This window comes from Corticium candelabrum, chromosome 21 (assembly GCF_963422355.1).
Source record: "Corticium candelabrum chromosome 21, ooCorCand1.1, whole genome shotgun sequence".
NCBI lineage: Eukaryota > Metazoa > Porifera > Homoscleromorpha > Homosclerophorida > Plakinidae > Corticium > Corticium candelabrum.
Window position 1 is genome coordinate 923,148 of NC_085105.1, and position 26,142 is coordinate 949,289.

General features: G+C 41.9%; 7 protein-coding genes across 8 annotated transcripts; 2 read left to right on the forward strand and 5 right to left on the reverse strand.

The window, feature by feature from the left end:
- Nucleotides 1-4,863: 4,863 nt before the first annotated feature.
- Nucleotides 4,864-6,321, reverse strand: LOC134196428 (uncharacterized). Its single transcript, XM_062665542.1, has 3 exons — nucleotides 6,264-6,321; nucleotides 5,585-6,170; nucleotides 4,864-5,524 (listed from the first exon to the last, which is right to left on the reverse strand). The coding sequence occupies exons 2-3, from the start codon at nucleotides 5,597-5,599 to the stop codon at nucleotides 5,003-5,005; spliced, it is 537 nt and encodes a 178-aa protein (XP_062521526.1). The 5' UTR covers nucleotides 5,600-6,170; nucleotides 6,264-6,321; the 3' UTR covers nucleotides 4,864-5,002.
- On the forward strand, nucleotides 6,296-8,009 carry LOC134196426 (uncharacterized). The gene is made up of 6 exons (XM_062665538.1): nucleotides 6,296-6,449; nucleotides 6,510-6,561; nucleotides 6,626-6,801; nucleotides 6,870-6,926; nucleotides 7,004-7,117; nucleotides 7,186-8,009. The coding sequence occupies exons 1-6, from the start codon at nucleotides 6,360-6,362 to the stop codon at nucleotides 7,939-7,941; spliced, it is 1,245 nt and encodes a 414-aa protein (XP_062521522.1). The 5' UTR covers nucleotides 6,296-6,359; the 3' UTR covers nucleotides 7,942-8,009.
- LOC134196427 (general transcription factor IIF subunit 2-like) lies at nucleotides 7,871-10,731 on the reverse strand. 2 transcript variants are annotated; one of them, XM_062665541.1, is made up of 9 exons: nucleotides 10,650-10,731; nucleotides 10,510-10,583; nucleotides 10,185-10,212; nucleotides 9,981-10,113; nucleotides 9,813-9,851; nucleotides 9,670-9,751; nucleotides 9,261-9,357; nucleotides 9,051-9,194; nucleotides 7,871-8,151 (listed from the first exon to the last, which is right to left on the reverse strand). In XM_062665541.1, exons 1-9 carry the CDS (start codon nucleotides 10,713-10,715, stop codon nucleotides 8,023-8,025), a joined length of 792 nt encoding a protein of 263 aa, XP_062521525.1. In that variant the 5' UTR covers nucleotides 10,716-10,731; the 3' UTR covers nucleotides 7,871-8,022. The 2 variants fall into 2 exon arrangements, with proteins under 2 accessions (XP_062521525.1, XP_062521523.1); XM_062665539.1 differs by having other exon boundaries at nucleotides 9,813-9,911.
- A 70-nt stretch (nucleotides 10,732-10,801) lies between these two features.
- LOC134196793 (BOS complex subunit NOMO3-like) lies at nucleotides 10,802-14,361 on the forward strand. Its single transcript, XM_062666014.1, has one exon. The coding sequence runs from the start codon at nucleotides 10,803-10,805 to the stop codon at nucleotides 14,289-14,291; it is 3,489 nt and encodes a 1,162-aa protein (XP_062521998.1). The 5' UTR covers nucleotide 10,802; the 3' UTR covers nucleotides 14,292-14,361.
- LOC134196155 (uncharacterized) lies at nucleotides 14,310-15,245 on the reverse strand. Its single transcript, XM_062665223.1, has one exon. The coding sequence runs from the start codon at nucleotides 15,161-15,163 to the stop codon at nucleotides 14,405-14,407; it is 759 nt and encodes a 252-aa protein (XP_062521207.1). The 5' UTR covers nucleotides 15,164-15,245; the 3' UTR covers nucleotides 14,310-14,404.
- Nucleotides 15,246-15,397: 152 nt separating this feature from the next.
- On the reverse strand, nucleotides 15,398-16,122 carry LOC134196156 (profilin-like). The gene is made up of 2 exons (XM_062665224.1): nucleotides 15,939-16,122; nucleotides 15,398-15,823 (listed from the first exon to the last, which is right to left on the reverse strand). The coding sequence occupies exons 1-2, from the start codon at nucleotides 16,053-16,055 to the stop codon at nucleotides 15,542-15,544; spliced, it is 399 nt and encodes a 132-aa protein (XP_062521208.1). The 5' UTR covers nucleotides 16,056-16,122; the 3' UTR covers nucleotides 15,398-15,541.
- Nucleotides 16,123-17,301: 1,179 nt separating this feature from the next.
- On the reverse strand, nucleotides 17,302-21,778 carry LOC134196154 (zinc finger CCCH domain-containing protein 13-like). Its single transcript, XM_062665222.1, has 4 exons — nucleotides 21,533-21,778; nucleotides 20,298-21,475; nucleotides 17,851-20,117; nucleotides 17,302-17,596 (listed from the first exon to the last, which is right to left on the reverse strand). The coding sequence occupies exons 1-4, from the start codon at nucleotides 21,766-21,768 to the stop codon at nucleotides 17,438-17,440; spliced, it is 3,840 nt and encodes a 1,279-aa protein (XP_062521206.1). The 5' UTR covers nucleotides 21,769-21,778; the 3' UTR covers nucleotides 17,302-17,437.
- Nucleotides 21,779-26,142: the final 4,364 nt, after the last annotated feature.

Consider the following 26,142-nt stretch of genomic DNA (forward strand, 5'->3'; position numbering starts at 1 on the left):
CACGTCCATTCGTCTTCCACTTCTCCTTCGGTAGTGTTGTACTGCAGAAAAGACAGATACGACCAAGTGGCCTGGCAAAACCCGCCGATTTTGTGACAGGCGTCATCATTCGTTAGCTTCGCTTCGTAGTAAGAACTGGGAATCATCCGTCCGGGCTTGCTCGAGTACGACTTGCACAGTCGGTATTGGCACAAGACATTCCAAGTTCCGTGGCTGCCACTTGGGTACGCTAGCTCGTCTGGTTCCTCGCATGGTAACGACAGAGACAGGGTGATAGTCATACACAATAAAAAGGACGTCAAGACAGAGAAAAAATTCTGTAACACCACAACAAAAATTGAATCTAAGTCGAATACCAGTGGCGGATTCAGGATTTAGCAAAGGACTGGTATTGTGTTGTTCTGCAGTATGAATAAAAGACTGCAGAACAACTGCAACTGATCCGCATGATGGAAGAGTTTTGCGTCTTGTCAGCGAAGTGCTGTAGTCAGGAAACACGAGTGAATGCATAGAATGATAGATAGTATACATATACACTGTGCGGCACTACTGTCAGGCTATAGCAAAAGAAAGAAGACTGCCAAATGAGGAGAGAGCTCTCCCTCCCATCTGGATCCGCCACTGATTATGTTGTTATAAGCTAATTAGTTAAGTATCTACAGTCTCATATCTATAGATATGCATACTTACAGGTGACATCATCATCATCATCATATCAATGAAACGATATCGATCTAGTCGTGTTCTGAAACGTTGTCGGGTTTGATCGAATGCTCGTCTACATGCAGCTTATATATACCGCTGCGACGTTCTTTTCTGACGTAACTATCGTCGAAGTTCATGACTCATGATGTCATCACATGGGTAATTGAGAACATTAGGAAGATTGAAGGTGAATTCGAGGTCACGATTAAAATAGACGTCATACTCTACGCTAGAACCCCTCGGAAAGCTTTACATACGGTTGCACATTCTTACTACACATTCGTAATAGCTTGAACCCATTCCCAACTGCAAGTTTAAAAATAGCCACAACCATGGAAAACCCTTTAGCTATAATGTAACCATACAAATAATGCTTATGCAGATTACAAACGTGATGGGAGTCTTCGTAAAGTGAAGTCTACTATGCACATGCAGTCCTTCTCGTCAAATTTGCCACGTCGCAGCAGCACACACGACGCATGTTAGAAATGCTAAACGTAGACTTGCAATGGGGCAGGTTTGCAAAGCTTGCGATTCTTTCACTTAATAAATTAATTAATTGCTTAAGAGCTCAGAGTGCATTCGACTCGTTGTCTTTATCTATGTGCTCGTACATTGTACACACGAGCTCGCAGTGGTGAGCATGCAGAAAACACTTTCACTTCTCCACTCTATCCTTTTCCGGATTGACATACCTTTCTAGTGACGCCATCGCAAGTCATTCGACACATCAAAAAATGTCGACGATACATGCGGTAAACCTATGACTATACTACGTAGAATAGACAAACGCGAACTAAAATCGTTCGTGCTAATTAATTCCAAAGAAGAACGTGCCACTTGCAGTTTCCTGTACAATAGAGATGTGTGGCTGGATCGACACTCGTACTAGACTTGCGTGTCTGCCTAGGAGACTTCTAAAACGTTTTAGTAAGCCCGTTTTTTGCTGTCACAAGGCTGTCGATATGCCATTACAATATTTTGCATTTGTAACTGTAATTTTAGTCGCTCTCTTTTCTTTCAGCATCAAACTAAGACAATACAGCTAGAATACAAGTAATTTACATTTTTGAGCTAATATTTTGCAAAGACTCGAGTTGTCTAAACTACTAGTGCAATGTCTAGTCTCGAATTTGGACTTCCGTTATGCTTAATTAATTAATTAAATTTTGTATGGTCTGCTAGGGTTCAGGTATGTCAGCCCGGAAAAGACTTTAGCTAGGACAAGTGTCCTCTACGTCAGCTCTGTCCACAACTTTTAAGAACGAAAAATAGGTAGAAAATAGATAAGATGCCGAGATGATCCATCGACGCTCGATACTACCCACGCTTTCTCTTTCCACTGTCACGTACGACTAATTAAGCTCTACACCGATACAGAGACGAATCTCTTGCAGCGGGCACAAAAAAGGTAACTCGAGGGAAATGTTAGCCATCTAGAGTCGAACTTCTTTATAACTGTCGTATACATGTAGTCACTAGAAATCATCGGAACGGTCAGCAAACTACCCGGATGTGTTGCTCGAATACAGCTCATTTACAACCTACCGCATTTGTTTGTCTTCGGTATAGCGGATCCATATACTTCAACATACGGAAATTGCATCATGCCGTCTATAGCTACAAAGCTACCGCACTCACCGATCTAGCCGAGTGTCTGATGTAATTAGGTATAATGTCTAATGGACCCGAGCTCATGCAGAGACACTACTGAGAGATGCAAGGATGATGATAAAATATATTTGCGATAAATCAGTTATTTCTATAAAATGTTAAAAATAGAGCGTTCATTGCTTGTATATATCATCGACTTCAAGACAAAAGCTACAAAAATCTAGATCACTGCAGACGGTGCATACAGCCAAGTCACACGTATATGTCGACTATCGTCACGAAATTGACTAGTTCTGGTTATGTCTGACTCTGAAAGTCAGTTGATCGCTGTCGGCCATGCAGATGTATGACACAGCTATCTTCTTCAGCTGTTGTACGGCCGATCCGCAGTCACGGACGTATTTTCCGTCGGCACCCGTTTTGTTTCTGTAGCTCATCACTGTTCGCATCGCTTCGCAATGAGCGTTGGTAAACAGAGTCTCACACAACGGTTCGCCTTGTGACGTGTCGAGCTCGGCAACCCAATGCTGTGAAGGCAAGACATCGGGATCACACTGACATTTCAGTACGTACGGACACAAGACTCTCTCCTCTGGATCGGTGTTGATAACAAGCGAATCCCTCCAAGGATAATAGTCGTACGCTTGACTACAGCAGAGATTTTCAGCCGGTCGGGCTTCGAGACTCCGCAAAGGGTGATCCGTACTAACTTTTCCTTCCTCATGAGATGGAGTCGGAACTGTCGTGGTAAATGGAAAGCCTAGTGCCGCTTGCAGATAGGTCAGAACGCAAATTGCCTGTAACAAAACACTACAAAAGCGATCGAGAGTTACGACTTTGATTTCGATCACTAAAACTCACATCATCTTGTCGCTTGTCGTCTAGCTAGGTAAACTTGGTATAGAATGATAAAAACGCGACATTTATATTCCGTTCGGATATAATTGTGAAATGCAAACACTAACGATTTGTCTTCACAATGACGCTTGAGAAACCTCGTGTATTTTTCAGATTCTGACAAAACAGCATTTTTGCTCGAAGATAAATAAACTCTGACGACGACACCGGACATCCTAATTCTCTACACAAAAATTGGTGGAGAAAAAACGTTTTTGCTGTATTTCTCAAGTTCTCTGCGATGTTGCCGCGCGTGGCTACACTTTGAAGTGCATGGATGTTTGGGAGAACAACGAGAAAAACTCCTTTCGCACTTTCATTACCGTCAACAGTGAATAGGACATGCGTGATTGCTCAACATCGTGCACATGATAACTACGAATGAGAGCAGTACATGTACTCACACAACTGGCCACAAGGAGTAGATTGTTAATTAATTAAACATTCGGTTGTCGTGAGACAGCAAGTCATGATCAAGTATTCTATTTCACACGTCGATTGTTTGTTTTAACCATTTAATAATAATAATAATAATTATTATTATTATTATTATATTATTATTATTATTAATTTTTTCAATGCCTAGAACTTGAATGATATAGGACATTGAAAAAAATTAATAATAATAATAAAAAAATTAATTATTATTATTATTAATTTTTTCAATGTCCTATATCATTCAAGTTCTAGGCATTACAGCTTGACCCACCATGCTCTGTTATTGTTTCCACAATTCACGTTGCAAAGAGCCTGTCTCGAGCGTGAAGAAAATTGGCAAGTAAGTACGAAAACATCGTAGCGAGACTAACATCACAACGTGATGTCTCGCGTACATACGAGCACAAACTTTAATAGACGATCGACTACATCTGTCTCTGTTGTGACTACGCGTGGATGGCAGCATGCACAGCTATTCATCGCGATAGAAGGTCTCTTAGCTACCGCCGCCAACCGTCGCAAAGTAAAACTGTGAAAATGTTTTTACTGCTACCAACCTTGCAAATGTTTTATGGAACTGATAATTCAAATTGGCAATCAGCCATACTGGACTATCAAATCGATACACTAGAAGACAAACAACGCTGCTCTTGCTCGTATGACCACATTTTGCAACCTCACAATAGCAACATCGTAAAACGCACGACGAAACAGTCGTCAATTTTACCATTTGATAGACGTGTATCACGAATACTTCTGATTCAGTTACATACGTAGCTATAGGTACATATACATGTTTCTGATTATCAATATTAGATGAGAAATACATTGGACCGAGTGGGAACTGCTGCACGCTAGAAGAAAACTCGAGATGGTAAGTTGTTGTCATAGATACCGGTACCCTAACGTGTTGTTGATAGACCAACAATTCAAAGTCAAGACGACTAATCTTCAAACTGCACCAAACGCAGTCAAACGATTCCCTGAAGCTGTGATACGGTCTACATTAGTATATACAACGCAATGTATCTCGTACGATAGACAACTTCCAACTTGCTTACGAACTGCTTTTATTAATTAATTTGCTTTGAAAGATTTACGTGTCATAAATACCAGAGTGCAAGCACACATGCAGTGTCTGCATGGTTCATTGGCAAGAGTTTGCGTACATGACCCAAAACTTTCGTACATGCGCGTTCGGACAAAATGTATTGTAGAAAAACATTGTATTATATATATTTCACATAAAATAGACTCTGGTATAAAATGTCTACAACACTTAACATTCTGTCAATACATCGGAATAAGCGAATAAAATATCGTGTCTCAAACATCTAATGTCAGTCGGTTAATTAATCCGCGGCCTGAACGTTAATTCTTTGCTGTCGGCCATACAGATAAAGGAAGCAACGATCTTCTTCAATCCTGGTTTGGTAGACGCGCAGTCGACGATATCTTTACCGTCTGCACCTTTCTTAGCAATAAAGCCGACGACAGAGCTCATGGGTTGGCAGTGGGCATTCGTAAACATCTTCTCGCACAACGTCTCTTCATTCGATGTCCTAAGTTCAGCTACCCAGTACTGAGATGGAACAAGATCCGGATTACAATGACATTTCATGACATAAGGACACAGAACTCTGTCTATAGGGTCGGTGCCAAAGGTTAACTGATCTCTCCAAGGAGTATAGGAATCTTGAGTACAGCAACTGCTCTTAATTGATCGTTTCGACACAGGCAGAGACAAGTTCATGGCTCCACCAACAGAAGGACTCTCATCTGTAAGACTCGTTTTCGTTGGCACATCGTTGAAAATTGGAATCGCAGACGTCGGTGTTGGCACGAGTGCCACAATCCAAATAGATAAGACCTACAACAGTTGGTCATTGAAGAGGGGCCACCACGTAACAACACATTGGATTTTGCTCACCAAAAGCGGGTTCATCTCGATACCTTGATTTGACCAGAATATACCTCAAGCTACGACTTATCTCACTTTATATAAGACTGTGCAACAATGAAGTAAAGGACGGTCCCTCCCCGTCTCTACACAGCACTAATTTTCCGGAAAACGTGCATGCTCTCCAATCGGTTTACAAGGTGGTTTTCATAAAAGTGCTTACTTTAATTGGCAAACAAAAATAGAATTCTCAATTTTGCCCATCATACAACACTTGCAACAAAACCACTACTTCAATTGAGACATACTCACTATACGACGTCAAATGTACAAATTGTAGTCGACAAAAAAGTGAGAAACAGAGTAAAATCAATTGCGCCATTGTGCAGCGTCTGCGATTGTAAGTTCTACCCAACATATTGCTAAATATAGCACGGTCACGACCAGTAGTGTATAGTCCCTATAACCTCATGGCTAATGAAGAAAATCGATCAAAAAGGCAACTGTTTACTAAACAGACAAACTTTCCATTATATTCTCAGATTCCAACTCATTTCTCGATCCCCGTGCAGTCGTTTCTCCGCTTTCACGACTCCCACGATGAGAATACCCAACACTGTAGACCAGTCCGAGCAACCGGCGAACCACAGCAACAAGCAGTTAATCGACATGTCAAAAAACGCATACAAACTAGCTAGTTGTAACTAACCACGTTCCTGCAGCGACCAGACAATAGTTAATAATCTTCGTGACCTCTCACGTGATCTGTTTTTTGGTTTCGAGCGGAGTGAGTAACAATGTTGGCATGTCTAGCACACGCAACACAATCGTGATCCTCTTAGCAGGCTTGATCGTTTACCAGAATTGCGTGGACGGGTACGACTGCCCCATTCAGGTGAGTAAAACCAAAATGCGAAACGTCTAGTTGCAAAATCAATCTCACTGTGGACAACAGAACATGACCGACAGCCGCGTGACCTTTAACTGTACTGCATTTCCTACGAAAGGTGAGGGGCCACGGGTACACGTGTTCACAATGCAACGTTTGAAGCAGAGTTTCCTTGTCTATAGAAAGAAAGAAATACTGTGTCTACATAAGAACGGTCGCTGTTGATCATTTTCAATCAGGAAATGTGAATGTGACCGCTTGGTGGATAAACGAGGCGGGATACCAAACACCCGTCGTTCTTTCGGTGTTCTGCAACGGTAACACTATAGCCTGTGCAAGAACTCGACATCTACCATCGGTATACAAGACACGCACGCCTATTCTGTAAGGATCACGCTTTACCGACTATTGTTGCTTTGTCTCTAGACTCCAACAGAGCACGAAATTCAAGATGTATCTCGAGCAGATAACTACACAGTAAACGTAAGACGCTATCTGTCTAGTCAACCAGAGAGACCAGACTTAGCTCATTGTTCATGTTTCTGTCGTCCTGGTTGCAGATTGCTACTAGCCTTACAAATGTTCCCACATTACCGACCTTTCTTTGCCACAATGCTGAACGAGTTGATTTCAAGATCAAATGGCCACCCAACCCACCATCACAGCAACCAAGAGTTTGATCAATTAGCCTAATATATTCTTCCAAATACTATTTTCAACCTCGTGATTTTGTGTCTTCTAGACAGATGAACACGGTGTAACTGTTGCTATTCTGACTGTAACAATTATTGTGCCATTCGCCCTCCTACTTTCAACTGTAGTCTGCTGTCGTATCAGAAAGCAAAGAAACTCACCAGTAATTCCGTTTGACGACGCCACATATCTACCAACAGCCGACCACCTCACCTCACAATATTACGTGTCGACCACAGTAGAGGGTCATGATCCATCAGCTAGTAACAACATTCAAAACAGTGTGCAAGCCAATCGAACAAGATCTATTATCCAAGTGTATCTTTCACACCCCACATTAACAGAAGATTCAAAATTAAAGCTGCAAAGGATGATGGCCAAATTCCACCAAGAAGGAATAGCATGCAAGGCCGCATTTACAAACGAAAGGCACACGGCTGAACAATTCTACAGAGCCATTGAGGCAATGATGAATAAAGCAAACTTCATATTGATCTGTTGTGATGAGGAACGGTTACAGGAAATGGAGAAACTATCAGAAGGACTATCACCTGTGCCAACTAACTCATCACGACTATTCAAACGAGAAGTAGATCTGATCGATGCAGAACATGCAAAAACTGAATTTGCCAAAATCATAGTCATCCTAATGGAAGGAGCTTCACCTAACTGCATACAAGGAATATTTACAATCACAAGACAATACAAATATCCGGACGAATTTGATGACATATTGGCAAGACTGCAGGGAGTTGAGAATTATCAACTACCACCACTTGCAAGACATTCCTCATCTCATTCATAAAACAGAAGCAGAACAAATAGTCTTAAGTTTCTATATCAATTTCATTGTATAACTAGTCTGTTTTGTTCACCCTTACCGTTATCAAATATCACTTGAACCAGACTGGTTTTTTGAATAATGGCGATATTCTTCTTTTAATTCCCATGTGTTCTTATGTGGGTTCTTTGTATTGTAACGGCAGATTTCGTTCAAAATCTCTTTAAGAAATGTCTAGAAAATAAACAAATGGTAATCAACTTCACTGATCAAGATATAATCATGAAGTATGCATTACTACATACAAGCTAGAGCAATCAGCTAACAATTAACTACTCCCCCCTAACGTTTCCTGTGTGTTAGTAACATAACAGAGAAATGATCATAAGAAGCAGTCGAGAACTGCTTTGCTTCTAGAATCTACATCTCTTTCATGTGTCTCCCTCCATTCTACTATCAAACCACTCAAAAAAGTGACCACCATCTTACAACCAGTTTGCTCCACTTTGAAAGTTGCTACTATACCAATACCTCCTTATGCACTGTACATTTACAATAATTGCTTCCTATAACACCCTGAAAGAAGAAATCTGTGTGCAGAAGAAAAATTCTTGCGATTTTGTGCGATCACAAGCCCATCGCACAAAATAAATTCCACATATATTTTCCCCTTGCGCATGATCTTATTGCGCATGGTCTTATTGTCGCACAAATTAATTCTGCACAAGTAGTGATGTTTCTAGAAAAAACACAATTTTTCTCCTGCGCAAATTTTTTCTTTCAGGGTATTGATGGTTACACAAAATTAATGCACACAGCAATAAAATCTGTAACCAAAACAAGTAGTGAGTCAATCCTTCATCTTTAACACAGTAATCATGGTTACCCCAACAACCACACCAAGTTTGTCACCCACAATGTTGTAATACTCTACTCTAAAAGCATATCTGTTATATCAGATGCAGTACAAATTCCTATGTTAAAAATGAAAGTATGTCAACTGCAAGCTTATCAATAGTCATTTGCCTTGTATACATAAAGGCACAGACTATAGCTTGCTAGATAAGCCAACTTGCCACACCAAAGCAATGCTCTTGTGCAAGTGATGTAATGTAAGTTTATTTGCAACGTACTGGTGGTTGCTTTGTCTTTTTCACCAAATCGGTAAAGGCCCAGTACTGATGTAGTTCAAAGCACTTAAACAGCAGATCTTGAACTTCAGCCTTGTCTTTGCGATCCCTCTTTCCTTTTCTTTTTTTCTCTTCGTCATATGCAATCTGTCAAATTAGAGCAGAGTTTCATGTAAATATCTTCTTGAATGTGATATACATTGTCAGCTCTACATTCTCTGGGTGATCAATAACAGGCTTGTATGAATTCACCACCCTTTCAAGCTGTTGTACTGTATTAGTGGGTTGAGAAGAAGCTTCAATATGTTGCCTATAAAACAAATAGTGGTGTGTCATTTACTGTAAACAATTTGTCACATTGTTTAAAGTTAAAAAGTAAGTGCGAATAGAATAAACAGTAGACCAATCAATGAGCACAGTACAGCACCCATTATCCAAACAGGTTAGAACCCAAGGTGTTCAGATATTAAAGTGATTTGTCTGGATAACTGGTATAAAGCGTTATTGTCTATGATCGTTAATACTGTGGCATGTAAGTATCTGCAATTGTCATACTAAGACTAAGAAAAAATTAGAATTTGCTGATATTGTCTGTATCATGCTTTGATATCTATTTCAGCACCTCTTCATATTCATGTACAACCGACTTTCTACTGGCCTACAGTCAGCTCTTTGTGCAACTCTCCCAACAACAGCAAAACGAGCTACATACAACACCGATTAGCAAGAAGTTTCAAATGCCTATTAAACTTCATTATGATTTACGTTCCGTTTCAGGTAATCCTGTCTCACTTGATACTGAAGCTGCAAATCGAGTACACAAAAAATTAAACTTCAAAGCCACTTGTATACACATTCCAGTCACTAAACGAGTTGCTACGGTTATTGACTAAAACTACCAACTAAATGATGAAAGAGCTACAGCAGTACTACCTTCTTCTCTTTCTGTGAAAGCAAACATTTGTTGCCTATCTGCCGGATTGACACTCAATCTGTGTTCCAGTGGTATAGGTGTACTGTGCTCCCCACCAGGTCCTGCAATCTCTGCATTGAGAGTAAATGAAATCTGAAAAATACATTTTGCATCCATTACAAATCTGTTAAATAAATCTTATCAGTGATGCAAACTTATACAACCTCTTGCTTCTTTTTTGTCTGTCTAAATCTACATGAAAAAAGCAATGGTAAGGTACGTAACCTGCATTCTACAAACTAAGACACACAAAAATACAGAAAACTTGAAAATACACAATATGAAAAAATAAGTAAAGTTTTGTGTAATGCTACTCTCCCATTTAACAGTCTAAATTTAGTCACATGTTATATCTATACATGCCTTGTAAAATGAATCAGTGCAAGAAGGCAAACAATTGTAGTCAGAAGCAAATAATGAACTAAAATTGTAAGTCAGTGTTTCTTGTGTGAATATTTGCTAAAGGTCTTAGATTTGAACAAGACTAACGTCTTGATCGTAATGATGCCAACATTTCCGTCTTCTCCGGCTCTCTCCCAAGCCTCCTTCACGTAGTTTGGTACCTAGAAACAACAATTGCTAGTTGCTATTTTCCATCACTCAAGACATCACTTGAAGGTGACGCACACCTTGAGCAACCAAACTCCCTGGTTTGCTCTGCTGCAGTCAAGGAAATCTTGTTCTAGATCCACCATTTTACCTCGGAGTCCTGCAACCTAACAAATTGCTTACTAGCATCCGGGTTATTGTCGACCTCCGGGAAGTCATTGTAAGTTGCAAGCATGTTACACGTACCTGTCAGTCTCTTGCTTCTTTTGCCAGTCATAGCGAGTGGTCAGGACGTCGTAGGCTGCGGGGGATTTATTCAATCTACAATTAATATGGACTTCTCAAAGGTAGAGGTGAAGCTGTACACCAAACAAGGAACTCACAAATACTCCACAGACTGTGCACCAAATGGATATTTTCTTATTCCAATTTATGACAAGGGAACGTTCGTAATAAAGGTGGAGTCATCCAGTGGCTGGAGCTTTAGACCCGAGAGTATTGAAATCACAGTTGATGGAGTAACAGATCCTTGCAGTTTGGGAAAAGACATCAATTTTGTGTTCTCTGGAGTGTCTGTGAGTGGACGGGTAGTAAGCCAAGGGCAGCTTGTTGGTCCTTCTGGTGTGTCTTTGTCTCTCATCATCAACGAAGAGGTGGTTGTGAAGGGAGAGACAACTGAAGGTGGACAATATCATTTTCCACACATTCTGCCGGGAACGTATCTCTTACGGGCATCGCATCCTGTCTGGTTATTTCTATTGTCTGAAGTCAACGTCACTGTACATACAGACAGTGTAGAGGTGGAAGGAAGCATCAAACTGTCTGGCTACGATGTGACCGGTAAGGTCCAGAATGTGCACGGCACACGAGAAGGTGCTCAATTAATCCTGATTTCAACCGATCGTACAATTATCCCAGGAATGACTGTTGACTGTGAAAAGCAAGAAATAAGCACAGATATTTTAGAGATCCTTTTTGTCGCTGACGGAGAGAAACCTTTATGTGTAGCGACATCGGATTCAAACGGTGTGTTCAAGTTCAAAAGTCTTCCTACTGGGTTTTATAGATTGTATCCTTATTTTAAGACTGCAGTCAACTTTGAGGTGAAGCCATCATCACTTAAATTCGAAGTTGGACATGCCAGTGTTGTGTTAGATACAGTATTTACAGTGACTGGTTTCACTGTATACGGACAAGTGTTATACAGTAAAAACGGTAAGGGTATTGCACAAGCAGAGATTTCCGTTCTTAAATTTGGAAAGACACTTACTGATTCTTCTGGTTCATTTCACTTGGATGGAATCACACCTGGAATGTACACTTTTGATGTTGTGGCACGTGATGTTTTGTTTGAGACCACAGAAATTGAGATTACACCGAAAGACCTTCATCTGCCAAGTGTCTTTCCAAAGAAATTTAGCTTGTGTGGCAATATTGCCATTAACAGTCCACTGGACAAGTCTTCACGGATAAATGAACGGAGTGTATTCCTGTCATCAACAACGGGTGTGGTGGTACATCCAACTACAGCCTTTTGTGATGCAGCAGGAGATTTCTGTTTTTATGTTCAACCGGGAGACTACATTGTCAAGCCAGTGCTAACAGAGTTAGAAACGGAGTATGGACTGGCTCTTGCACCATCAGAAATCCAAATTAGTGTTACTGATCAACCTGTTAAAGGTCTCAAGTTTTCTCAGTTTCAGGCTGTTTTGTCTGGTGCCGTTAAGTGTTTGAGTAAAGAGAAATGCCACAAAATTACTGTTTCCCTGCATGGCATCAAAGGAAGTAAATCACATACTCAAGCATTAACATCTTTAGATGGAAAGTTTGTGTTTCAAAAAGTTCTGCCAGGAAAGTACGAAGTGTCCATTGTAAAGGATGAGTGGTGTTGGGAAAAGCAAATAATTGTTGTTGTTGTCTCCGATAAAGATGTCGATGATGTTCTGTTTGTTCAGTCTGGCTACATGATGCCATACATTTCGTCTCATGCTGCTGTAATGCATTATCAACATTCTAAGGACAACAAAACAAGTGGGTTGTTTGATCTTGCTAAGGGGATGGGTAGACTGTGTCTCATAAAGCCTGGCCAGTATATTCTGACTCTTGAGTCGTGCCATAAATTTGAGCAACAAAAATATAGTTTTGACACTCACAAGCCACTTGTTGTTCAACTAAGTGCCACGCAGCACCAGGTGTCTGGTACTATAATAGCTACAGAACCTGTGGATGGTTTGAAACTTTCTGTATCTAGAGAAGACGGAGATGTACAACTGACAACAGTTACAACATCTAAAGGGTCAAAAATAAAAGGCGAGAAAGACCTTTTTGTGTATCATTACACATTTCTGTCAACAGCGGGCAAAATCAAAGTCATACCGCAATTCACTGATTTTTTATTCAAACCACCATTTAGGATTGTTGATGTGAGTATAGACGACTGCACAGAAAGAGTTCAACCGTATCACGGCAGCAGAGGCATCTACATTGAGGGCAAAGTCTCTCCTCCTGTCAGCCAAGTGGCGATTGAGTTGGTGATTAATGATGAAGTGCACGTACTGAAGTCAGATGAAAGGGGTTACTATCGGTATGGACCTGTAGATTCTGAGACAAAACACACTGTCACGGCTAGCAAGGATGGCTATGAGATTGTCCCGGATGAAAAGTTTGGAGACTTCAAGGCTACAAAACTGGGATTTATTTCAGTTAGAATTAGTAATACAGACGGTCAACCACTGCCTGGGGTTTTGCTATCTCTGACAGGTCTCCAATATCGCAATAATAGCATCACAGGAGAGACTGGGATCTTGACATACACGCATCTTCCACCTGGTCAATACTTCATCAAACCATTGTTAAAGGAATACGACTTCAGTCCTGTATCTCAATCGATTAATATCGAAAAAGAAACCGAATCCACTCTTGAAATTACTGCAAAACAGGTTGCTTTCAGTTGCTTTGGAAAGGTAACTTCATTGGGCCAATCACCAGAGGCAAATATTGACGTAAAAGCACTAGGTATGGGAGATTGCTCAGGGCATCACGAGGAGACTAGCACAAATTCAGATGGGCATTTTAGACTTCGAGGATTGAAACCAGGATGTCAGTTTTCTATCGAAGTAGAAAGAGACACAGAAGTGCAAAGGATAGTGAGATCAATACCCGAGAAAGAGATCATCAGTGTCACGACAGAAGATGTATTAGACATTAACATTATTGTTATTCGTGCTACTGGAGAGTTTGGGTTATCAGGGAATGTGGTGACCGATGTTGAGTATTTACAGTCTCTGAGAGTGAACTTGTATGAAGACGGACACCAAGACGTGCCAGTGCACACGGTAGTGCTTGGAACAAGTTCCTTCTTCTATTTTCCAATGCTCCCTGCTGATGGACGGCTGTACGTGCTGGAATTAGAGTCCCACCTATCTACCCATACATACTCATTTAGTCTACCTAGTCAAACATTCACAACATCGGGATACCACGAACACATCACTTTTGAGTTTAAGCCACAACTCAAGGGTGCAGATGTAGAAGCAATCAGTAAAGGACCAATAATTGTAGCTTTGATAGTCACCCTATTTGCTGGTTTCGTGTTGCTAAACCAAGCACAATTTAGTGACTTGTTAGCTAGCCTTACAGACAGGCTGTCAGGTAATGGAGTGTTTGATCGTCAAAATGATGAACATTTGGAGGCCCGATCAAGGGCAACGCGAAAGAAGTAGGACCTTATCATAGTGAAATTTTATTAAACTGTGTTGCCAATACTACAATACAATGTACCGGTATCTCAAACTGTCTCTCTTGTGTCATCCATTACAATCTGCCACTATTTGTATTACGTACTTGCTGTGTCATACAACTCGATTTGATTACTGCTGTCTGATCCGTGTTCTAGGCTGCCTGGAGATCCCAGAGCTTGATATATCAGTGAATGAGTAATGGGTGGAAGAGTTTCACCCTGAGTATTGTGTTCTGTACAGTTGTGGTAGAACGCTGGATCATAGAGGCATGGCAACAATCTGTCACTTTCCTCGTGGCAATTGGACGATTCACTGAATGGTAAATGATTTGTTGATCTATCAGTTGGAAACGAAACAGATACTTCTGTAGAATGAGAGGGTGGGCTCCATGCCTCATCTATTTCTCCATTCAGATGATCATTATGATTAAATATACTGCCTTGCAATTCTTCCTTAGTCTCCAAATCTGTGTCTCTTTTACTTGCTTGACAGACTAAATCTCTTTTCTCAAGATCATAGTGTTCCAGTGCCTGAAGTACAGATTCCTGTTTTGTAAGCAATTGCTGACGTCTAGGACACGTATCTCTGTCATGGATCTTCTCGATTGGGTCTTCGACTTCTTTGTCATCATTAGAGAGCATGAAACGTGATATCTTAGTTTGTAACTTTGACCTGGAACCTACTTTTTGTAACGTTCTGGTTACCCTAGCAGACGCACCTTCTACCTTGTAGGATCCAACAAGAGTATAATTCTCCTTCTCCCGTTTTCGCTTTGCCGCCCTTCTAGAAGACTTCTTTCGCCGCCGTTCGTCTCTAGTTGTGAGCCATATTCCAGAAACATGCTGTTCAAGCATACCGCCAAGACAATACGGGAATATATAGTCGGCCGCGCACAAGGGCCTGAGTACGAGGCCACACACCGCTGCAAATTATCAGCCAGAGCCGTATGTATATCAGCTAAGACACGTGGAGGACTGCAGTGACCGTGTTCCCTAAGAAATTGTGCTTCTAATTGTGTAATTCTACTACGACAAGCATGCGCAGTGACTCAGGCGCACGTGCCGCGGTCACAGCTGCTTGCCTAGACGTACCGTGCTGGTACTGCCTATTACTGTAACTAGAATTAGTAGAAAGCACACTATGCCACCACTGCACTTTACAAATTCACTGCGAAAGGGTCTACATAGTGTAGAGTACATGCTACCACAATGACATCAAGGCGGAACTTCTAATCAAAACTTCTGTTCTTTGAGGTAGTCCACCAGCTTTTCCACACGGTTATTGCACTGACCCGCCTGCATGCCTGCCTCATACACAGCAATTACGAGTGCTCTGTTTGTCAACTGACAGCAGCATCCCGCGTCCTTTCCTCTTCTTGCGTACACCATTCGACAGTCCGGGTCGACTCTCACCACCGTGTACTTTTCTCCGCTAAGACGCAAACCTTTTTCATGAAATGGAGTTTGATCAACTGATATACCGTGAACAATCGTTGTGACCTCTTGAGCTGTCACCTAGAAATATAGGAGGCGTGGTTATATAAACTGGGCGCTTCCCACAACAAACATTCGACTACAATACTGATCTTGTAGTCAATGCATGTAGAATTTTAATGACTTAATTTCAGACCTGGAAACCGCTGCTTGTGGCCCACTGAAGACCGTCCTGACTAAATATCGCTGCTTTGGCTACGCATTTTGGCTTAGCTCCAAGAAGGGTGTCGTCAATGTACACTTGCCAGCTCATTGTAATCTAGACAACTCTCTTTTACAACGCTTTCCAGCAGAAGACAAAGATGGGCGCGACTTGCTGTCTCACGTGACATATGATGTCATTTGTTTTTAACACTACCACAGTCTAAGTAAACCTCCATTAAAAACTTGTATAAGCAGCAGCCCCTGTTCTTCACAATTTAGAAAACAATCCTTGAATGCATAAACTAAAATATTAGCTAATTAGTTGGACAACGGCAAAAGGCTGTCACTTGATGACACTCTATAGTCAAAAATTGTTGTCCAGTACCAGCTACTAGTGTGCAACTCTGTCATTTTATACACACACTTCAAGTTGCTCATTGACTTAACTAAAATTTCCAGAGTTTGGAGACTACAATGAATTTGTAGCAAAGATGGGATGTAGACATGGTCTATTAGCACGTGCTCTAATACCACGAGGAAACCTATACTGCAACAGGTGTGTTTCAACTGCGTCCCAAAATGTCTACCACAGGTTTTCTAAAATACATAATTGTAGTAGTCAACTAAGTCTAATCGATCAAATCTTGTTTTCCTCCAAAACTGCAAGCTCAAATTCGAAGCCTGTTTCAACAGAAATGAACTAAAAACAAGGAATGGTGAGTTTGTAAACCGAGTATGCATACCGGTACCATAGCACGCCCATGAACTCTGTTACGGGAAGATAAGGTAGGAACTAAAATTATAAGTACAGTGGACTAAGTCTAGTGTGGTTACTCTTAGTGAGTAAGTAAAATCAGTGTCCTTTAGGTATCTTAGGTATTTTGCAACTACAGTACTGGACAAAAGTTTTGAGCCACCCTTCAACAATCCTTTTCTTTGGCCTTAAAATCATTTACTTATGAGTAAAGTAGACAATACCACTATCAATAGAGTCAAAAACACAAAACTGTATCATTTCAGTGTGTTTAATAGAACAGATTACGCCTAATAATTAGTATGGCGTAATACACACGAAAATAGACTAATTTGCAGGGTGGCTCAAAACTTTTGTCCAGTACTGTATTTTCCAAAGAACGTGAGACAATGGCAACCATCAAACTGAGCGAAGTGGGCGTTAATTCACACCAAGAGAGTACACGTATGGTGTTCGAAAGATCAAATTACGTATTCTATACCGAGAAAGGAGACGAAATAGGAAGTGAGTAATACAAAACCTAGCATTACCGAATTCCTTAACATCAAAAGTATTTCCTGTCATTTACCTGCTTCCAGGTACATGGACGATGAGAAGAAAGTAGAAGGAGAATGACTGATATTTTTAACGCCAACAAATCTAGCTGAACTGGAAACAAGACGTGACCTTTCCGCATATTTAGCAATTGCAGTTCATTTCTATCTACGTATACTCAAAATTCTTGAGACTAATTAGGCTCATGCTTTGAGTAACAGAGAACCCACTTTCGAATGCACCAACTTGTATGCAGACTTTGTTGTCTCATTTGTCCCATCGCTTTCTTGTTGCCGATATATCGATAGAGCCATTTGGTACAACTCTCTATCCACAGGCGGAGGCTGAGATGTATGAGGACCCTGTACAACAAGACATCAATATTAATCTATCAGCCAAGATTGTGTTGACAATGTATAACCAGTCATCTATCTAATAATAAGTAGATGGCTACCTTTGGTCATCAGCATTGGAAGGGTCTCAAAGCACCATAAAATTAATATCAATTTGGAGATAAAATCTCTCAAAGCTACAAACATACCCTATCCCATTTTCTATTCAATCACCTTAGATACTGAATTACAATAAATTGTGGTAAATCCCTACCAATACCTACCTGGCTCGAAAGATGTCTGAGTTTGGCTCGAAGTGCCATGTCTCGTCTTGCTGTCAGTAACTGACCATTCAATCCATAATCACCAAGTTCACACTTTTGTGTTTGATCCTCGAGTGAAGAACTCGAGTCATCACCAGACTGCCCCAAGCAAACTCTCTGTATCCGTTGGTAAAGTTCCTCTCCAGCCAAAGCAGCCGACACACCAACCCTGGAAAAGACAGCTGCAGGAGACATTCTGTGGGTAAAATCACCCACCACTGCCTCTCTTTTGCCACTCTGTAGAGATGCCCAATCAATGCCTGAAAGTAGCTGTTGGGCAGCTGACATTGACTCCAACAGTTGGCATTGTTTTTCCTTTGCCTTCGTTTCTTCATCCAAGAGTGCATCACTGCCTGTATCGGACAGTGTGTCTAAGTCATCATCAGTCTGAGGGGCTGACCCAACACCCAGTCGGCTGTCACGATTATCCTTTTGTTTAGTGCATTCAGATGACACTGCACTATCCTTCCTGTCCTTCTCACTGTCTCCATCTCTTCGTTCTCGTTCCCTTTCTCGATGATTAGATTGATCTTTAGATTTGTCTCGTCGAGATCTATATGATGACCGCTCTCGATCGCCAACTGCTCGTACCTTTGTATGGCCCTCTCGCTTTCCATCCCGTTCTTTGTGCCGTGAGTCTTCATTTTTCTCATACCGACTTCCAGATGTCTTCTTGTGTTCTCGCCCTCTCTCTGGCAAATCGCGATCTGCATGGCCCTTATCTTTGTCTCTGCTCCTTTCCTTAGTTCTTTCTTTCTTTTCCTTGTCTTTGTCTTTCTCTTTAGCCTTTTCTTGGCTCTTCTTTCCATGACTCGTGCAACCTGTATTTTTGTCTGGCATATCTGACAAGTCAGCAGCACCTGCCACACTATCTTTGCTATAAGCAGCATGGTACACAGTACTATCTGTCACTTCATCTATAATGTCTACATCAATCTTCTCTCGAGAAGAGACATGGCTTGTTTCTTTTCTTGCCACCTCACCAGTTGCGGTGCCAGCTACCTCTCTTTCTCCGAGTCCTGATTTCTTAGTGTCGTTTCTTTCCTGGTTGTTTCCAAGTTCTGCGGCTGTAGCACTAGTTTTAACAATAACAGAAGTTTTGTCAGACTTCGTTTGTTTGGCGTCAGGTTTTGTGTGTAATTCTTCTTTGTCTCCTTGTAGGGGTGATTCCTGTCTTCTGCGTTTGCTGCTCTTTGGGTTAACTGAAGGACTTGACCTTGGCCGTTTACTTCTTCTGATCCGGCTGGAATCAGGACTAGCTGATTTCTTTTCAAAATCACTTCCAGCTAGATACGTGTACTCCTGCTTGCCTTGGTCCCATGGCGACACATCTTTACTACTTTCTTTAAATGGACTGAGCTTTGTCCTTTCTCTAGAACTGCTGTCTCTGTCTTTCTGTTTGCCCTTACTGTGTCCCTCTTTGCCCTTGTCACCTTTGTCATCATCTCTCTTGTCTTTGTCTACCTTGGTCGACCCTCGGATGTCTCTCTCCAACTTGTCTCTCTCTCTCCTTTCTTTGTCTCCTCTGTCTTTGTCTCTAACATCACTTTGTCCTCTGTCCGTTTCTTTGTTCTCCTTGTCTGCGCTGGCTCTCTCTTTCCCTTCACTATTTCCCATTGTCTTGTCTTTAGCATCTTTGTTGCCCTTATCTTCTCGTCCCTCTTTGTCTCTTCTATCCTTTTCTTTTCCATCTTTAGCAGATTTACTCACTTCTTGTGCATTCTTCTCCCGTCTATCCTTGAATCCTCGATCCCTCTCCCGTCCAGTTCTATCACTTCTCTCCTTCTCTCTTTGTTCCTTGTCTCCTCTGTCTTTGTCTTTACCATCTCTATCAAGTTTGCCCTTTACTCTTATTTCTTTGCCTCCTCTGACTTGGTCTGCCATGTCATCTTTCCTGTCAGCTACTACTCTGTCTTTGTCTCTACTCTCCTTATTTCCTTGGCTGCTCTCTTTGTCTTCCCTTTCCCCTCTGTTTTTGTCCACTCTGCCCTCCCTTGATTCTTTCTTTCCTCTGTCCTTGTCTCTTCCTTCCTTGTCCCTTCCTTCCTTGTCCTTGTCTCGCCTTTCCTTGTCTCCTCTATCTCTGTCTTCCCAATCCCTGTCTTTGACTTCTTTATCGCTTCTTCCTTCTCTGGCACTCCTATCCTTGTCACGCTTGTCTTTGTCTCGTCTGTCATCTTTGCTACTTTTCTCTTCTCTTCCAGCTTTATCAACTTTTTCTCCAATCACTAAGAAATACACGCATTACTATTCACCTGCATCGTCTACAATCTACAATAGACTCCATTAATTTCTCTAATTACTATACAACTCTACGTTATTATCACTTGTACATGTACAAGTACATAGCAAGAACCCCACTATTCTTGGTGCATTCATATTCAGTCACGTGTTGTAATTCATATTACCTTTTTCTACTTTATCCTTGCCATGTTTGTCATCCCTCAGTTTCGAGGTTGTACTTTTCAATTGCTCTGCCTTGGTACCTTTCTCTTGCTTGTCATCCTTTGATTTTGCAGCTGTACTTTCCAATCGCTCTGTCTTGGTACTCCTATTACTGTTTGTCTTTGCAGCTCTGCTACTTTCATCTCTGTCTCTCTTGTCTTCCTTGTCATTCCTTCCCAGTTTGTCCTGTTCTTTCTCTTCTCTGTCTCTATCTTTCTTTGTTTTTACTCCTTTCAGTCCCCTCTCTTTCTCTGCTTTGATTGCCCAGTCTGTGTCTCCAGTTACCAAGTTTCTTTCTTCTCTAGCAGTCTTCTCTTGTTTGCTGATTTTTTCTGTTTTTTCTGTTTTTTCTTTGGTCTCTTTTCCTTTGCTTTTCTCACTCTCTGGAATGTCTTTTTTGCTTTTGTTCTTTTGTTGGTGATCTTTCTTGATGTCATTACTAGGCTCCTTCACAAGTCGTTGTTCATCATCAATCATCCTTTCTTTGTGCTTCTTGTTAGTTCTGCCCGAAGCTCTTCCACCAGATCCACCTGGATTGCTCAAATCCTGTTCATATTCTTTCTTATAGTCTGATGTAGCCATGAGATTGGGTTTCTTTTTTGGAGGGCTTTCCTCAGTTTCACTTTGTAATTCCTGAACACCACAGTGAGCATGCCGCACAAGTCTTAATTTCCGCTTTCCACTATTGTCTGTGGTATCTCCTTTGATGGCTTTCTCTCTGCTCACTTGCTTGTCCGACACACCTTTTTGCTCAGCAACTGCCATCAGGTTTGGTTGCTTACTCTCTGGCTCACTACTGTCTCTGTGTTTTAGGCGTCCACTTTGTCCTTTTCTAGAACCTTTTCTATTCTCTCCATCATCTGGCACAGGAGAAAGATCCCGAAAGTCTCTAGGATTAGATGCCACAGGCTTTACAGCAACTGCAGTTTTCACAAGATCTTCAGATTCGTCATCTGAGATGTCTGACAGTTCCTTAAAAGATTGACTTGAACGAGGACGTTTAACACCCGCTTTGACAAGTTTGTCTTTAGAAATTTGCTTTTCAATAATAAACTTCACTGTTCCAAAATCACGTTGTGGTTCTTCGATGATTTTAGCTGCGGTCTGATCAGTCTTTGCGCTGTCACGGCGCTCTCCCACCCTGAACATACAGCATCAAGGAAAAGCGGATGCAAGTTTCCAGCAAACCATAACTAACCTGCTCTGTATCTTCATAGTACGTCTTTGTGTTTGAACAGAAAGATTCCGTTGATCAGGCTGAGCTGTACTTGTAAAATCCTCTGGATACCTAAAGTGGGAGCTCGATTTCGCAGTCTCCTGTGGTTGAGCTCCCAAACGATCAAATACACTTGACTTTTTCGTAGCCGAACCACGTTTGCCTTCGTCGCTAAGGATCACTTTCCGTCCACCACGAGATGTCGCCATATTGCTCATCACGTGTCAAAACACGTGACAACTTTGGAGACCATGTGTATTACATACCTACTGTGATGTAGTAATCAGGATACAAACTACATTTTCTACAACAGTTAGTTGTTTAACTAAAGGATTTCAACTAAATGAGCAACTTAAATATTATTGATTTGTAACATCTAGTAGATGGTCTAGATGTTCAGTTATTATTATTCATGCCATCACACAATTTAATGGTTGCTGCTAATACTGTAATGCGAAAGTTTCTAAACTAATCCATGCAACACAAACCTAACACTAGCGAACTAGAGATTGATCCGAATCAGCCAACAAAAATTATGTTCTATGATCCGAATCAGCCAACAAAAATTATGTTCTAGCAACAGCAGAAATCTGATCACTATTGAGGATTCACAATACGAATTAGTGATGTTCTAGATCCCGTGTGTTGCCCATCGCTCACTTGAAATTCGACAGTGGCCAATGCAGAGCCTTCGTTCAGTCTCTGGTTTAGATATCGAATTCTCGCTAACAAATCAGCATACACAGTCAGACTGGCAGCACCCCTCAGCTCTAGCTTCCTTCCTTCATCCATCACTTGAATTATTATTCCTGAAATAGAACTTGGTGCCAGAAGTAACTCAGTACAACTACACAAACACTTAATCTGATCATTTTTCAGCACGTAAGGAAACAGAAAGTATCCCTCTATCGTTCCATAGTAAAGCTGACGATCGGGATTGATTCTCTTTCCAATTATTAGATCATCAACAACATGAGAAGGAATGGGCTCGTCCATACTCAATGATCTGATTAAAGAGCAATTGATGTAGAGCTCAACGTTTGGGTAGTCTACGACCATGACCATGTGATGCAGATTGTACAGATTGCCAAAGCCTACGTTATTAAATTTGACTCTCCTCTGTACATCCTTGGCATGATAGATAAGATAAATATTGTCCAAAGATCCCCTGATCCAAATGCCAAACCTATCGTTTGCTGAAAGACCTTTAAAGAAGACGTAACCAGAGTTTCCCGGTTCCTGCTTGAACGAGAGCGATACCGTGAAGCGATTGCGCAAGTCTGCAATCAATGATGCGCCAACAGAAGCGAATCCCGGACGTGTGTCACCATACAGTTGCAACGACTTGTCTTCCTCACCATCGCAAGATGGTTTAGATGAATTGAAAAGCGAGTACATGCCTGAGTACGAAGCTCTCTCCAAGACCTCCACTGCCGAGTCATTGAGTATACCGCAATGCTTCGCTTTCCCTCGTTGACACAACAAGTCGTCGCTGCACAGTACAGGATTGCTTCCGTACGAGCTTCTTATAGTGACGTCAGCGGAGACTATTTGAGGATTTGGGTCATCGTCTGTAATGGTCAGATCGGATGCGACCGTCACTCCAGATAGAAGAGAAACGCTTAGGAAGGCGACCGATGGAGTAAAGCGAATGACGGGGCCGTGTACATTGAGAAGGACGTTGACGTGAATGTTTGCGTATCCAAAACGAGCCGTAGTTCCATTGTCAGCAGCCCGTACAGTAATATTGTACGAAGACGATGACGTCGTCAGAAGAGAAACGGCCGTCGTCACTCTCCCTTGCCCGTTTACTTCAAAGACGGCACGTCCCTGACTGTCCGTGTGACCGGCAATAAGAAGATACTGTACTATAGCACCGTTCGTCAGCCTGTCCGCGTCTCCGTCGACGGCACTGACAGTGACGACCAATTGTCCTAAACCGGTCGTACCATTGACGGTCGCTCTGTACACGGTCTCAATGAATACAGGAGAATGGTCGTTAACGTCGATAACATCGATATTAACAAGAGATGCCTTTCCACGTAGAGGCGGTGATCCACCGTCTGTAGCTTGCAAGCTCACCTTGTGGCAAGCGTACTGTTCTCGGTCTAACGTCGAAACCGTCGAGATTCTACCGGTTGATTGACCGACTGTAAAAAAGATGCTTCCCGTTTCTCTTTTCGATCCGTCTACACCATACGAGATGGTCGATAAAATCGAGTACGTTAGTCGTCCGTTCATTCCGACGTCGGCATCCGTTGCAGTTACCTGTACGACAAACGTATTTGGTGAAACGTTTTCTAACACAGATGCAGTCACTTCAGGAGCAGCAAACTTCGGCTCATTGTCATTGATAAGAGAGATTTTAATAGAAATGCGAACGGCGACGCTGAATTTCTTACCACTGTCTGAAACTCGTATAAGAACGATGCGATCTTCTGTGGCGTCAGGTTCGAGTGCAGTGTTCTTGTATTCTACTGCCTCCAACACACTTGCTACCCTATCTGATGTAACGGGAGCCATAAATACGGCAGTAAAAACGATGCCCCCCTGTTCCAGGCGAGACGAAGTCGTTACATCGGTTGGACGATTGTTCCCCAAAGAAATTTCTTCGTTAGAGCCGTCCAACGAATTCACCAAAACAAGACGAACAGAATCGAACGTGTTGCTATCGATGTCATTGATACCAATACTACCTGCCACAACAAAATGTACCGTGGGTCCGCCTTCGACAAACGTTGCACCTCCCGTCAGATTGAGAACAGGAGGGTCGTTGAACGGTACGATCCCAACGTAACAAGTGACCACCGAACTAGTAGCTCCACTCTTGTCGGCCGCCCTGACGCTGATCATTCTGTCCTGAACGACCGGGTTTGCTGCCGTGTTGCAGTACTCGATACTTCGAAGAAACATCTCGTAATCAGATTCACTAGCATTTCCACTGATCGTCAAAATTCCCGTCCCTGTATCAAAGCTTGAAACTATAAATCCGTTGTAACCAGAAGGTACCACAACCTGAAGTTTCTCCTCTTGGACACCGTCAAGAAACGACGACAGTGTAGCAGTTAGCTGTGACAGCTCCATGTCATCGACATCAGTAAGAGTTGCTTGAGCATCGGCAATCTTCACACAACTCTCTTGCCTATCTCTAAACGTCACGTTGACATCATTTCCGGGCGACGGTCCGTTCAGATCCATAATGGGTGCATCGTTTACACCAGAGAAGGTCACATACACGGTCGCCGGAGAACTGATACTATTTCCATCGGTAACAGTAAACGTGATAATTCTCATGCTAGTATCCGGGTCATCAGGATTAGAGTTATGGTACTGAACGGTCCGCAGCACCGAGAGATAGTCAGATAAACTTGCATCTCCAGATAGAGTGAGAATACCAGTCGAACTATTATAACTGCCCATTATACCGGCTACAGACGAATCGTTGACGGAGAGATATTCTAGATTTGCGTCTGGCCGTACAGTTAGATAGACCGTGGCTCCTTGTAATATTGTGTCATCATCGTCTGACAACGTTGCATTCACAACTTGGATGAGCTGCACTCCTAAGTCTCCCTCGATAAAATTCACATACGCATTACCACCAAAATCCAGCTTTGGTGTGTCGTTAACTGGTACGATATTTATAGTCGTAACTGCTGTAGGAGAATTGACAAACTCGCTTCCTTCATCATATACACTAAAATGCACGGTTCTGGGTTCGTTGTTTGGTTCATCGGCATTGTTTATATATTTAATGGCTTTGAGAGCGTCAATGAACCCGATGCTGTCCGTCTCTCCAGAAAGACAAATGTAGTGTTCGCTTGTACTGCAGTTCGACAGACCATCCGGTATCCTGTAAGACGTAAACTCAAGTTTTTCCTTACTGCCGTCTCTGGCATTTGTTAGATTAACAATAAGTTTTGCGAACTTTTGTACACCACTATCGTCATCCGACAATGATACACGACTGTCTACAACAAGTACACCAGACTTGGAATCTTCTACAAACTCTGTTATGTAATCAATACCGTCGATAGGACCGTTTACATCGAGAACAGGTTCGTGGTCATTAACGACATCTACTGAGACGGACACTTTGAGTCTGTTGCCGTATCCTACCGTATCCTTGGCAGAAAAAGAAACCTGTCGTCCGGCAGGATCTGGTTCATCCAACGAGCTCTTGAACATGATGCTCCGCATTACGTCCTGAAACACCATCTGCGAATCTGCGTTTTCCAACGTAGAAAGAGCCGTCAGAGTCAACGTTCTACTGCGAAAATCGTAAGTTTCAGATATATGGGCAGAATGATCGTCGACATGTACAAACAGAGTTTCGCCACAACTGACTACACATTCAATAATCGATCTAGTCCAAACATACGAACTTGAGACAATCAGTTGAGACAATTTGCCACACAACCCGTTGCTTCCTACCAACAAAGAGCCCCACGAATTATTGCCATAGAAGTCATCATTACGAGTCAAACGAGCCATCAATATCCCATCCACGTACGCAGAAACATCAGAGCCAACGACGGCAGTCACTTGATGCCATTCGTTTGGCAGCAATTTTGAACGATGCACCACAAAGC

What these genes read in the sequence shown, in the direction of transcription:
- LOC134196426 (XM_062665538.1), top strand. Translation starts at nt 6,360, where the DNA reads ATGTCTAGCACACGCAACACAATCGTGATCCTCTTAGCAGGCTTGATC. An exon ending in GGTACGACTGCCCCATTCAG is followed by an intron (nt 6,450 to 6,509) that starts GTGAGTAAAACC and finishes TGTGGACAACAG; the next exon opens with AACATGACCGACAGCCGCGT. An exon ending in GAACTCGACATCTACCATCG is followed by an intron (nt 6,802 to 6,869) that starts GTATACAAGACA and finishes CTTTGTCTCTAG; the next exon opens with ACTCCAACAGAGCACGAAAT.
- LOC134196427 (XM_062665539.1), bottom strand. Translation starts at nt 10,715, where the DNA reads ATGGTGGATCTAGAACAAGATTTCCTTGACTGCAGCAGAGCAAACCAG. An exon ending in AGGGAGTTTGGTTGCTCAAG is followed by an intron (nt 10,584 to 10,649) that starts GTGTGCGTCACC and finishes TGTTGTTTCTAG; the next exon opens with GTACCAAACTACGTGAAGGA. An exon ending in TTGTACATGAATATGAAGAG is followed by an intron (nt 9,358 to 9,669) that starts GTGCTGAAATAG and finishes TTTGTTTTATAG; the next exon opens with GCAACATATTGAAGCTTCTT.
- LOC134196793 (XM_062666014.1), top strand. Translation starts at nt 10,803, where the DNA reads ATGTTACACGTACCTGTCAGTCTCTTGCTTCTTTTGCCAGTCATAGCG.
- LOC134196155 (XM_062665223.1), bottom strand. Translation starts at nt 15,163, where the DNA reads ATGCTTGAACAGCATGTTTCTGGAATATGGCTCACAACTAGAGACGAA.
- LOC134196156 (XM_062665224.1), bottom strand. Translation starts at nt 16,055, where the DNA reads ATGAGCTGGCAAGTGTACATTGACGACACCCTTCTTGGAGCTAAGCCA. An exon ending in CCACAAGCAGCGGTTTCCAG is followed by an intron (nt 15,824 to 15,938) that starts GTCTGAAATTAA and finishes CTATATTTCTAG; the next exon opens with GTGACAGCTCAAGAGGTCAC.
- LOC134196154 (XM_062665222.1), bottom strand. Translation starts at nt 21,768, where the DNA reads ATGAGCAATATGGCGACATCTCGTGGTGGACGGAAAGTGATCCTTAGC. An exon ending in ACTATGAAGATACAGAGCAG is followed by an intron (nt 21,476 to 21,532) that starts GTTAGTTATGGT and finishes CTGTATGTTCAG; the next exon opens with GGTGGGAGAGCGCCGTGACA. An exon ending in CAAGGATAAAGTAGAAAAAG is followed by an intron (nt 20,118 to 20,297) that starts GTAATATGAATT and finishes TGTATTTCTTAG; the next exon opens with TGATTGGAGAAAAAGTTGAT.